This window comes from Lissotriton vulgaris, chromosome 2_1 (assembly GCF_964263255.1).
Source record: "Lissotriton vulgaris chromosome 2_1, aLisVul1.2, whole genome shotgun sequence".
Lineage (NCBI taxonomy): Eukaryota > Metazoa > Chordata > Amphibia > Caudata > Salamandridae > Lissotriton > Lissotriton vulgaris.
In genome coordinates, this window is record NC_141687.1 from 1,226,427,300 (window position 1) to 1,226,440,543 (window position 13,244).

At 47.5% G+C, this 13,244-nt stretch overlaps 1 protein-coding gene across 1 annotated transcript in view; it reads left to right on the plus strand.

Annotated features, from left to right (window-relative positions):
- Window positions 1-675: 675 nt before the first annotated feature.
- GLB1L2 (galactosidase beta 1 like 2) overlaps window positions 676-13,244 on the plus strand; it is a 1,156,973-nt gene continuing 1,144,404 nt past the window's right edge. The window contains exon 1 of the mRNA XM_086956948.1: window positions 676-818. Within this exon, the coding sequence (XP_086813074.1) occupies window positions 751-818 (68 nt within the window). The 5' untranslated portion in view covers window positions 676-750. The remainder of the gene's footprint in view (window positions 819-13,244) is intronic.

The following is a 13,244-nucleotide window of genomic DNA, read 5'->3' on the forward strand; positions in this document are numbered from 1 at the left end:
GAATGATGTCACACAGTTAATTAAATAAAAAACAGAGCTGCAGGGGTGGCCACGCCTGGCCCGGCAGATAGAACCTCGCTTGTACCTACCTGCACGTCACGCTGTGGTCCAACCACTGCACCACTTCTCTGTAGGCACTGCCTTCAGAGGCGACAGCACGCGAGGCGCTCATTTTGAAACGATACGCGCGCTAAAAAAGAAAAGCATAGCTGATTAAAAATTACTAAGAATTTTGGACACGTATACGTTAAAAAAAGAATACATCGCGGGATGAGTGCAATAACTTCTACTACTTGAGGACAAATGTTTTTTCGAGAATAGCGATATTTTTAAATGACATTTTAAGATGGGTTTACGGAATCGAATAAAACAAAAATAGCAGAGTCCCATATGCTACCAAGCCAAAGATAATGGCTGAAGCATGTATGTGGCACAACCGCACGGTCAAATAGGTCACCATATCGGTGCAGAAAAATGGCCGTCATCGTTTTGCCTTCGACGTCAGTTCCTCGAGCACTAAGACACTGCACAGGAAGGAGGCTCCAGTTTAATTTTTCTGCCAACCAGAACACTGGCCAGCTAGGAGGGCGCGGTAACACCTGCAGAAGAGGCGGGGCAGGCGCTGACTGGGAGCGCTTGGTGTCTCCATAGCAACCAGGGAGCGCTCGAGTGTCAGGGAGAGGAGGGAAAGTGGCAGACAGGCAGCGGGAATCCCAGAGAGTACGGCGCGGTCTTTACTCTGTGTCCGAGATGCGGCGGGTTGTGCGGCGTCGGCTCTGTGCCCTCTCTGGGGTCCTAGCGGTTCTCCTGCTCTACAAGTAAGAATGGGAAAACGAATTTATTCTGTGCCATACTATCTGCCTGCATATAATGACAGATTGTAATTACTTATTTTCCCCACAGTTTCTAAACTACCTCAAGAAATCATACTGTCCTTGCCCTTCCACTGGCTCAATATCCATTTAATTACCTCAGCTTCCCATCAGTCCTTTGTGGTCCCAGTTGATGCACCATGCGTGTGTCTGCACCCAAGGTGCATCTTTGTAAAAAAAATTGGAACGGGGTCTGCCCCTTTACGTTAATCCTTTTGAATGGCTGCTCTCACTGGGTGCCTCTTGTAAGTGATTTGGAGATGCTACAGAAGGTGGTTATTTTAAACGCCCCTTGCATCTTCCATCGGTGATAGTCGGGTGGGGGTAGTAGGAGCCCCATCACTGACCATGTGCCACATTCCCCCGAACTGTCAACTGAGTACGCATAGGGCCTCCTGATATCTGTCTCCCAATAGTACCCATATACACGTCATATGAGCATACCCTATGGGAATGTGCCAATCACAGACCATTGAGATCGGTACCAGCTAGAGGCCTAGCTTCCATTCGGTGCAGCAGGTGCCGAATGTACCAGGGCCCGAAGCTTGGGGGCGGCACTGAACCCAGATTTCTTTTTTCACTGTTCTAACAGCAGTTAGGCGCGCTATTTCTTTCGTTGCACCAGGGCCTATGACACACTGGCTCCACTACTTATACCAGCGACCTTCTGTAATGCTTTACATCTGTTTTTCTCAGTCAAGAAACAGTTGAGAACGAGACCTGCCTCGTCTCTGGACCCTTTGGCCAACTTTGTACGTTTTGAAGGTGCTATCTTTATGGCTCGTTAAGGCTTTCATAATGTGTAGTCCCTTATAGTTTATAAACCAAACAAATACAATTAGGGTTGTGTCTGTCGCAGCCCTGCCAACTACGAGTCTCCTTTTATCGGCATCCCGGAAGAGTTGATGGTATATTTTTAGATGTCCCAGTATCTGCCAGGGGGACACCTTTGCTTGCCACTAAAGGTGTACTGCCACAATACTCAAGTCTATCTCCATAATTTACATTTTATTTTGAATGCAGACCTTTTAACCCTGCATTAGTTTAAGCTTTATTTATTTTTATTGTATTTATAAAGTTTTATATAGCGTAGACTTGACCCTAGTAGGGTGTTGAAGTGCTTTACAATTGGTTAGGTAAGAAGAAAATAAAACCGCCAAACAGGTCAAATGCTGTCAATATCCGTTGCAAATGAGTGAAACACCCAGATGACAAATAACGAGTGTGAGCACATGTTGGGTCATTAAGTTAGTTACATTCCATATGCTGAGCCAGAGAGTTTGAGTGTAGACTTTTGTTAATCAGAAACAGATTGACTTCTTTTTTTAATGAGATGATTTTTTGACGAATGCAGTCTGATATCAGGGTAATGGGAGTTCCAAATTCTAGGGGCTATTCTGGAGAAGACTCGGCTGTAGGTTTTCTTTTTCCAATATTTCTTAGGTTTTAACAGTAAGGTGCTGGCATTCTTAGAATATCAGCAGCCGCCAAACTGCCCCAGTTTGTCAGCTAGTTACTTCGGTTTGTTAATGTGTAGTGCTTTATGTGTCAAGCAAGCAATTTTCAGCTGTTCCCTGCCTCATAAGGGAGCCAGTTTAGTGTATTCAGATAGGGAGTGATGTGGTTGTTTTTCTTGGATCCTGTGATGAGTCTTGCAGTGGAATTAAGGGACACCTTTAGTGGAGCCAGTTTGAATTTAGGCAGACCATATAAGATAGCACTTCCATATCTTAATCTGGTGATTACTAGTGCTTGTACAGCTGTTTTAGACCGTCGAAGGGGAGGAAGGGTTTTATTTTTCTTAGTATGTTGATTTGAAGGTTGGCTCCTTTGGTGGCTGTGCTGACTTTGGAGATTTCAGAATTTCTGTTAGATGCTCCATGAAGAGGTTGAACAGAGTAGGTCATAGGGCGGGCTCCTATGGGACTCCTAGAGTGACCGGAGTTGTATTGGACAGGGTTTGGCCAACCTTGATTCTCGGAGTTCTGCTATTAAGAAATGGAGTGAACCAGTTTAGAACGACCTCTGATAACCCAATTCTGCGTGCTAGTAGGTCAAGTAGGCTGTTATGTTTGACCGTATCGAAAGCTGAGGAGAGGTCCAAAAGGATGAAGAGACAAGATTCATTCTGATCCAGCATTTTAAGCGCGTCAACTATATGTGTTAGGACTGTTTCCATGCTGTAACCCTGACGGAAGCCAGAGTGGTATTGGTCAATAAGGTGGAACTGGTTTATGTGATTGCATTGCTGGGTATGGGCACATTTGTCCAGGAGCTTTGCCAAAGAAGACATGGCGGAGATTGGTTGGAAGTTATTTGGGTTAGAATGAACTGATGAGGCTTTCTTTTAGAATGGGGGTTTCTTGTCCTGTTTTTAGGCAGTCGAGTATAAGCCCTTGAAGTGGGAATAATTCTCTATCTTGCTCTAGAGAGGAACTAAAGACGCTTTAAGCTGTTTGACGAGGTTATATCGTAGTGGGTTGCAGAAGTGGTTTGAAGGTTTTAGGGTTGTTAAGATATTAAGAATGATATTTTCATTGACGGGTTTGAATGTGTTCCACGACGCTGAAGTAGCAGGTTAGTGATGAAAGAACGGAGTCAGAGTATGACGATGACTGCAAACAGCAGTCTTTATTCTTTTATTTAAGATTAAGAAGATAATAGGACACACGGCACAGCAAGCACTGCATAGGAGTAAGGTCAGGTTAAAAATGACTGCCTTCTCATCACTAAGTTCTAAAATGGAATTGAAGCGTAATAAAAAGAACACAGAGCTTAAAGGGAAACAAACTAATAAAGAAATAATACAGTACAAGAGTTCATGTAATACAAAGTGACGATAATACAAACGCCTTGTTTTTAAGGGTGGGATCTGTGAAGATCGTGCACTGAGCCATCAGAGTTGGGTGGGGGGTATTTGGGGGTTTTATCGGGAGGAACTCAAGTGCCATCTGGAATTCATTCTCAATCTTTGTTGCCTTATCAAGGAAGAAGGTGGCAAATTAATTGCAGTTTAGCTGCAGATCAGAATCATTAGTGGGGGGGTTCACTTTTTGACTGGATTGTTGTTTGACCATTTCAAACAGTGTTTTGGGCAATTTCTGGCCATGTCAAGTTGAGTTCTACAGAAATTTGCTTTGAGTTTCTGATGCACTTGTAGGTGCTCTTCTGTGATCTCAGGCGCTTAAGGTGATCTAGGGACGGTGAGGATCTCCAAACTCGTTCGTCTAGCCTCAGATTGCTCTTTCCTATGTTTAGGTTCTCGATATACCAAGGTTTGGAGTCTTTAGTGGAGTGTCGTTTTAGTTGTAGGGGTGCAATAGTGTCAAGAATGGTCGTCATGGAGTTGTTGCAAGTTACTGCTCGGTAAGATGGTCTGTAGCACCCCTGGTTGTTATTTCAAGCCACACTTGTGACCAGTAAGATGATTTTATCCCTTTCGCTCTTAGGCCTACCCCCCCAGCCGCCCCCCACCATGCTAAGCCTTTTTTGGGTTATTTGGAGCAATTCGTGCTTAGGCCCCTGTAACTTTTTGTCCACATAAGGGATCCATGCCAAATTTGCATCCCTGTCTTCCAACATCATGGGGATATTAAAGGTACCCAGGGTTTGTGGATTCCCCTGAAGGGGGCCAAGAAAGTAGCCAAAATGCAGCAACATTTATTTTATTTTTGAGAAATAGGGAAAAAGTGCTGCAGAAGAAATGGTCTGTTTTATTCCCTGCAAATGGAATCAACAATAGGTTTGTGGTGCTGAAATCCCCATCTTCCCAGCTTTCAGGGACAGGTAGACATTTGGCAGAAAAGCAACATTTACTACAACGTTTTGGCTTTTTACGGGGACATAGCCTATTTTTGCTACTTTTTGTGCTTTCAAACTCTTTCCAGTTAGTGATAGAAATGGGTGTGAAAGCAATAATGGATCCCAGAAAGCTATACATTTCTTAAAAGTAGACACAATTCTGAATACAGCAAGGGGTCATTTGTGTATCCTTCAATGATTTTTTTAAATGGAAAGTAACAGTAAATATTAAAAATGAGTTGAAAAAACCAGCCATTTGTGCCAACGTTTTCACCTGTAAATTCATCTAAGTATGACCGATTTTTTTTTAAAGCAATATGCCTTCAATTCTGCTGGGCTCTTCTGGTTGTGGGGATATATAGGACTTGTAGGTTGACCAAGAACTCTAACTCAGGGTCAATAGCTGAGCTGTGTCATGCAATAGTTTTTCACTGTGTACCGGGTATATATTAATTCATTTGGTAAAACATAGAGTGAAACATAGGTATCAGGGACACCCATGTATTTCCGAACCGGGTACAAATATAGAGTTAGAAGCAGTAGTTTTATGCACATCTCCGAAGTTGTGGGTACCCATACTAGCATGGGAATTGTAGGACATTTTTCAAAGTGACTTCTTTTTTTATACATTGTCAGGGTCAAGACCGATTTGCATATGGCTGGGTCCAAACTGGGGTGGCGTAGTGGGCAAAAGAACGATGTATTTAACCCAGATCTTTTGACTGGTGGAGAATGTTTGCATTGTCAGCATCTTGTCCATCATTTGTTTGCTGTTACATTTGGAAGGCAGAAATGCATAAAAAGTCAACAGGTAATAACAGTTGCTCTACAATTCTTTACTCCCCTAAGTCTCACGATAACATGGTACCTCATTTGTGTGGGTAAGCCTGGTGCCCGCAACAGGAAACTGCCCAAAACGCAACGTGGACACATCACATTTTTCCACTGAAAACTGATCTTTTTTTGCAATGAGCCTAGCTGTGGACTGTGAACCCTAGCTCGGCTAGCACCCAGGGAAACTTAGAAAACCTGTACATTTTTGAAAAGTAGACACCTATCGGAATCCAGGATGGGGTGAATTGTGTGGCTCCCACCAGGTTCTGTTATCCAGAATGAAAAATTTCCTAGCTATCGTAACAGAAAGTTAAAATTCTTTTAAGGACTTGGAGGCAAGGATTATGCTATTCTTTCTTCACTTTATTAAATAGCAGCCATTCAAAGAACTTCACAAAACCACTATTCCCAGAAACCTTAGGGAATAACAAGATTTAAACAATAGAGTTTCCCAGTACAGAATATCCACATAAGTCCACCAATCACAGGCCTCAGTGGTCACAATAGTCCTCTGTCAACTTCTATTCCCCCTCTTTCGACGCTCGAGGTCAGCCCAGTGAAACGTCTCAGGAATCCTGTTTAGCGGAATCCCCTGTCAGAAATAAACAACACATTTAGACACCAGCAAGTGCTAAGGTTTACCCTTTAGGGGAAAGACAGAGTGCATCATCACAATGAAAGAATGCTAACCAGCAGAACAAGACCAATGTACATCAAGTCAGATAGAATCAAAAGGGAACACTTTACTTACTCAAATACGAGGGTGGGAAAGTACGAGAACTGTACCCTGGGTGGGATAATCCTCTCCTCCGAGTCCTTAATAGAATCTAAACTTTCCGTTAAGATAGCGAGGACATTTTTCATTCTATGTCAGGACCAGAGGCGAGGATTATGCTTGTTTAAAGCTTACTGACCACCAAGTGAGCCATATCAATCACCGGTTTAAAGTAAAACCGTTTGAAAGTAGAGTCTGAAGACCAGTCTGCTGCATTCAGAATGTCTTCCAGACGAGCTCTCACGGTAGAAGCTTTAGAGGCCATGGCCCCTCTACTAGAATGAGCCCAAAAGGCTCTGAGGTCAATACCGGCCTCCTGCATCACCCACCACACCCAACGGGCAATGGTGGGGGAGGAAACCGTCCTGTGGGGCTTGCGCAGTGCAATGATCAACTGACGTTCCCCCGGAGGACGGAACTTCTCTGACATCTCCTCGTAAGCCTTGAGGCATAAAACCATACAAAGCTTGGGAGAATCTGGAAAAGCGAGATAGGAGATAGACGTCGTACCACACTTGGTTTGACGGCGAACATTGAAAGTAACCCTGAGGGGGAAAAAAAATCTTACTGGTAACGTCCAGGGCCCTGACATCCGAGACCCTCCTGCAAAAAATAAGGCAGGGAAGCATGGCCAACTTCGCCAACAGCTCCTTACGAGAGAGGAAACTGTTCAACTGCCAAGACAAAAACAGATTCAACACCAGATTGACGTCCCAGAGTTGGGAATAACGAGGCTCCGGAGGAAGAGATAGGCAAATGCCCCGAAGGAGCCGGCACACCAAAGGATGCTTCCCCACCGGGGAACAATCCACAGGCATATGACCCGCCGAAAGGGCGGAATGAAAGGTATTGACGGTCCTGTACGCCAGGCCACCCTCTGCCAAAGAAGCCAGAAAATTCAGGATCAAAGTCACATCTGTTGCCACGGGATTGAGACCCCTTCGCACACACCAACGACACCACCTTTTCCAGGTGGATCTGTAACACTTGACTGTACTGTCCGCCCAGGCCTTGGACATGAAACTCTCAGCCGCTCCCGAAAGGCCTGGGACTGCCCATCGTCCCCTGTAATCCTCCATGCCATCAACACCAAGGAACCTTAGGCTATTAGAGGATGAGGAACCTTGTTCGGCCTGAGAAGAAGGGTTGGAAGGCGGGGGAGTGGGATTAGAAAATCCCAAGAAAGTTCCAGAAGAACCGGAAACCACACTTGAGATCTCCAAAGAGGCGAAATCAGAACCACGTCCGCCTTCTGGCGCCAGACTTGCACCGAGACCCTTGTCAACATCGCTAACGGGGAAAAGCACACCCCGTTTTGGATCGCCAGTCCTGCAGAAAGGCGTCCGGCCACACCGCCAGGGGGTCTGGTCTCCAACTGAAGAACCGGGGAAGCTGATGATCCAACGGGGAGGCGAATAGATCCACCAAAAACAGACCCCAGATCCTCTGGAGCTCCGGAAAGACCCCCGGGTGCAACTTTCAAAGACTCGAGTAGCAAAAATTGCGAGAGTGGAAGTCTGCCACCTGATTGTCCTGACCCGGAAGGTACTCGGCTGTCACCGAAACGTGGTGATGTAGGCTGTACTGCCAAAGTTCGTTGCCAGATTTGACAGAGCTCTGCAGCGCGTCCCCCCGAGATGGTTGATGTAACAGACGGCCGAAACATTGTCCATCTTGAGTAGAACACAGGAGCGGACTGAGTCTTTGGTCCAACATTGGATCGCAAAAGATCTCGCCAACAGCTCCAGACAGTTGATATGCAACTGTTGGTCTTGAGGAGGCCACACACCTCCTGTGGTAAAATCGCCACACCGAGCACCCCATCCAGACCTGCTGGGGTGCGACTCTATGACGATATCCGGCATGGAACCGAATATCGCACGCCCATTCCAGGCCTCCAAGTTGGAGAGCCACCAGTGGAGCTCCTCCCTGACTTCCGCTGAGAGGACAACCTTCTGAGAGTAAGTCAAGCCCCTGCGCAAATGATGGGCCTTGAGACGTTGCAGGGCTCTGTAATGGAGTGGACCTGGAAAAATGGCCTGGATCAAGGCTGAGAGAAGACCCACAATCCGGCCAACTGCCTTAGGGAGAGCTGGGGCTGAGCAAGTGCCCTCCTGAGCTCGTGACGGATCTTCTACATTTTGCGAGCCGGGAGACTGAGGGTACACTCCACTGAGTAGACGGGAAACCCCAGGAAGACTACCTTCTGGGCTGGGGAGAGAACCGACTTTGCTTCGTTGATCACGAAGCCTAAGCCCTGTAGAAGATCCACCGCCGTCCGCAACTGGTCGGCTAAGACCCGAGGACACTGAGCCATCAAAAAAAGGTCATCCAGGTAGACTATAAGCCTCATACCCGCTGCTCTCAATCGTCTGACCACCGGGTGCAGAACCTTGGTAAAGCACCAAGGGGCAGAAGACAGGCCGAAGGGAAGCGTCGTGAACTCGTAAACCCTGTCCCGCCAGGGAAACTGTAGGAAACACCGGTGGGACGGAAAAATGGGGATAGCCAGGAACGCGTCCTTGAGATCGAGGTGCGCCATCCAATCGCCAGGCCGGAGGATTTCAGTAGATGGATCCCCTCCATCTTGAAATGGTGATAAACCAGCCATTCATTGAACTTGCACAGATTTATAACTGGTCTCTTGCCCTCATCCGGCTTGTCCACCAAGAAAAGGTTGCTGACAAACCGGTTGGAGTGGAGAGAGGATTCCACAACCACGCCTTTGGCAAGAAGTGAGTGGACCTCCTGGTCGGCTAAGGCAGCGTCTGCTCCAGAAAACGCAAGAGGACGCGACTGAACCGGTTGCACGGGATGACCGTAAAACTCGATATGGAAACCCTGCACGGTCTGTAGAACCCAAGCATCCCCCGTGACAGAAGTCCAAGCCTGAAAAAAACATGCCAGACGGCCCCCTACTTTTAGAAGGGAAGAAGGGACAGTACTCACCTGATGAACTAGAGGACCCACCGCCTCTATTCCCTCTCTTCTTCCCACGACGTCCTCTTGTCGGATAGAAGTTTCCAAAGCGGGCTTGATCCTGATATTGCCCTCCGCTTGAGCCTTGTTCTCTACTCTGATTTGGGCGGCCGGACGAGCGGCCCCTCTCTCATCCAGCCCCCCTGAAAACCCGGGGGCGAAACACCTTCTTAATGGAGGACTGAGCCTTATCTAACGATGTAAAGGTGCTCACGAAATGTCCGAGCTCCCTGAGAAAAGGACCCCCAAAGAGGCCGCCCCATGCAACAGCGCCAGACTCAGAATCTGCAAGATCCCCAAGCTTGGGGTCCACCTTACTCAACAGGGACCGTCGCCGCTCCGTATTGATAGCACAGTTAGCGTTCCCAAGGAACACTATCACGCGCTGGGCCCATGCGGAGAGGTTGTCTGGGGAAATAAGCGACCCCAACGCCTTAGCCTCCTCCACCATATCTAAGATCTTCGTGGCGGACCCCAAGACATCCAACAGCTTGTCTTGACAAGCACGCCACAACCTGTCAATGCCCTTTTTAGGGTCCTTGACTAACTTCTGCAAAAAGGTCGCCATTCGAGGTCAGGTCAGGTGTGGCAGTGACTTTACCCTCCAAAGAGGGCAGAGGACACTCCTCCCTAAGGCAGCTCCAAGCCGAAGCCTCTAATGGCCGGCGGATACGGCTAGCCACATACTGGGCCACCTTCTCACATGGCGCCCACTCCGAGGAGGGAGGATGTAGAACATTATCAGGATCCAGCATGTCTGCGCAAATATCCTTGGGAGGCTCGGACTCCGGGCGGGACAAACAGCAGGGGCGGGAAGGGCCAGCAGCATCATCATCCCCTGGAACAGAATCCCCCACAGGGGTAGGAGCCACAGTGGGTCCTTAGCTGCCAAGAAGGCTTGCTTGAGGCATGCAAAGGCGTCCATATCGACCCCTGCTTCCTTCGGGCGTTTGGCTAGGGGGGCTGCGCGTCAGCGTTTGTGGCGTTAGTCTCAGGAGTGGCGGTGGAGACACTCGGGACCGGAATGGCCGTGGTGGGCTGTGCAATCCTGGCTAACTTCTCACAGGCTTGCTCAATGCGCAGAGACAGGCGGTCCTCTAATGGACCCATAGCCTGTTCCACCGCCTTGTAAATGGACACATCAACTTTGTCATAAAAGTCCTCATCCCACTGGAGTGCCGTTAGTGGGTCCTCCTCCCACTGGTCATCAGCATAGACATCGTCCTGGTATCAATCCATGCCAGAAGGTGATGACACAACAAAGGTAAGTGGGCAACTAGAAGAGGGGTTACCTCGGCTATTGGAGGCTGGGTCGCAGCCAAAATCAAGGGGAGCAGTGCTCCAGAGAAGGACAAGCCTTGGGCCCGAACAGCCCTGAACAATTCTAGGTGGGCGGCCTGCTTCTTGGGCCCTAGCAGGTAATCCTGCTGTACAGACTCGCCGGGAGCGTGTAAGCACTGCAGGGAAAACCAGACCTCAGGCGGCAAATACAGGCCACTCACTGTCTAATGACAGGAAATACAGACTCTAATGAGAGCGTTCACGGTTGTTTCCAGTGCGCAAAGCAACACAGACCCCACCGAGTGTTACAAGCAGGCAAGGCAGGCTTCGATACGGCTGACAGCTCCGGGAGTACAGTGCGGAATGCACGGATTCCCAGGAATGACAGACAAGCCGAGGACGCGATGGGCCCTCTAGCGGCCGGAGGAATGCAGCGAGCCGCACTACGTCACAGCCGTTAGGGAGAGCACTCCCACGGCAGCACGCGAGTCCGCCTCAGTGTGGCTGACTTGCGCTGAGGGAAAAAACGAAAGAATTAACAATGCGGCAGAAATAAGGCGAACACAGACCTTCCGAACAAATAAAGGTCACTGAATGAAAGCAACTGAGGCGCACGGCTGCCGATGGACGGTGCGCGCCAGGAAATCCGAGAAGCGGCGCCGCCTGTCACTGCCGCCTGAGTGAAACCAAACGCAGCGGCCGAACCAGGAAACCATAGTCGCAACAGCAGAAAACCACCAGCACGTGACCACAATAGACTCTATTACAAAGCTAAATAGACTCTATTACAATTCTAGCTTAAATCTCAATAGCATAAAGCAATCGGTATAATCACCACAGCATAACAGCTAGAGAACAAAAAACCCATGACTTAACTGGCTGCGAGCAGCGGAGAAAGAGGGGGAATGGAAGTTGACAGAGAACTATTGTGACCACGGAGGCCTGGTGGACTTATGTGGACATTCTGTACTGGGACTCTCTATTGTTTAAATCTTGTTATTCCCTAAGGTTTCTGGGAATAGTGGTTTTGTGAAGTTCTTTGAATGGCTGCTATTCAATAAAGTGAAGAAAGAATAGCATTATCCTCGCCTCCTGTCCTGACATAGAATCCCTTGCAAACCTCAAACTTTGTAAAAAACAACAACACATTTTCCTCACATTTCTGTGAAGGAAGTTCTTGAATCTGCGTGGACCCATAAACTTCCATCCAGCTGGTACCTAAGGAATCCTAGCAAACCTATACATTTTAAAAACTAGACAACAAGGGGAATCCAGGATAAGGTGACTTGTGTGGCTCTCACCATGTTCTGTTACCCAGAATCCCTTGCAAACCTCAAACTTTGTAAAAAAAAAACAAACAAAAAAAACATTTCCCTCACATTTCTGTGATGGAAAGTTCTGGACTCTGCGTCGATCCACATAATTCCACCCACCCCGCGTTTCCCGAAGTCTCCCACTTAGGGGTGACTTGTGTCGCTGTCACTAGGTTCTGTTACCCAGAATCCCTTGCAAACCTCAAACTTTGTTAAAAAAAAAACACATTTTCCTCACATTTCTGTGTTGGAAAGTTCTGGAATCTGAGTGGATCCACAAAATTCCACCCAACCTGCATCCCCCAAAGTCACCTGATAAAAATGATACCTCACTTGTATGGGTAGGCGTAGTGCCCGCGACAGGAAACAGGCTTAAACGCAATGTGGACACACTACATTTTTACAGTGAAAACGGACCCTTTTTTTGTTAAGTGCCTAGCCATGGATGTTGAACTATAGCTGATGCCAGCATCTAGGGAAATCTAGCAAACCTATACATTTTGTAAAACTAGACACCCATGGGAATCCAGGATGGGGTGACTTGTATGGCTCTCACCAGGTTCTGTTACCCAAAATCCCTTGCAAACCTCAAACTATGAGAAGAAAAACACATTTTTCTCACATTTCTGTGATGCAAAGTTCCGGAATCTGCGTGGATCCACAAACTTCCATTCACCCCGCATTCTCCAAAGTCTCCCAATAAAAATGGTACCTCACTTGTGTGGGTGGGCCAAGTGCCCGCGGCAGTGAAGGGCCCAAAATGTATTGTGGAGACATCAAACTTAGCTATCTCAAAACAACCTGGTTTTGCAAAGGGACTCACCTGGGTTTTTGGCCCCACGCTCGGTGGCCATCTAGGGAAACCTACCAAACCCAGATTTTTTTTTAAAACAAGACACCCGGGGGAGTTCAGGGAGGTATGGTTGCGTGGACCTCCAAAGTTTTCCTACCCATAATCCCCTGCAAACCTCAAATTGAGCTGAAAAAATATCACATTTTCCAAATTTCTGTGTGGGAAGGTTGTGGAATCACCTGTCTGATAAAAATTTCCTATCACCCAGCGTTCCTCTTGGTCTCCTGATAAAAATTGTACCTCATTTGTGTGGGTGGGCCAAGTACCAGCAACAGGTAAGGGTCCAAAATGTATTGTTGAGACATCAAAATTACCTATCGCAAAACGACCTGTTTTTGTAAGGGGGTCATCTGAGTTTTTGGTCCCGGGCTCGGTGGCTATCTAGGGAAACCTAAAAAACCCAGACATTTCTGAAAACTAGACACCTGTGGGAGTCCAGGGGTGTGTGGCTTGTGTTGATCCCCCAACATTTTCCTTCCAATATTCTGCTGCAAACCTAACATTTAGCTTAAAAGTCAAATTTTCCTCTAATATCT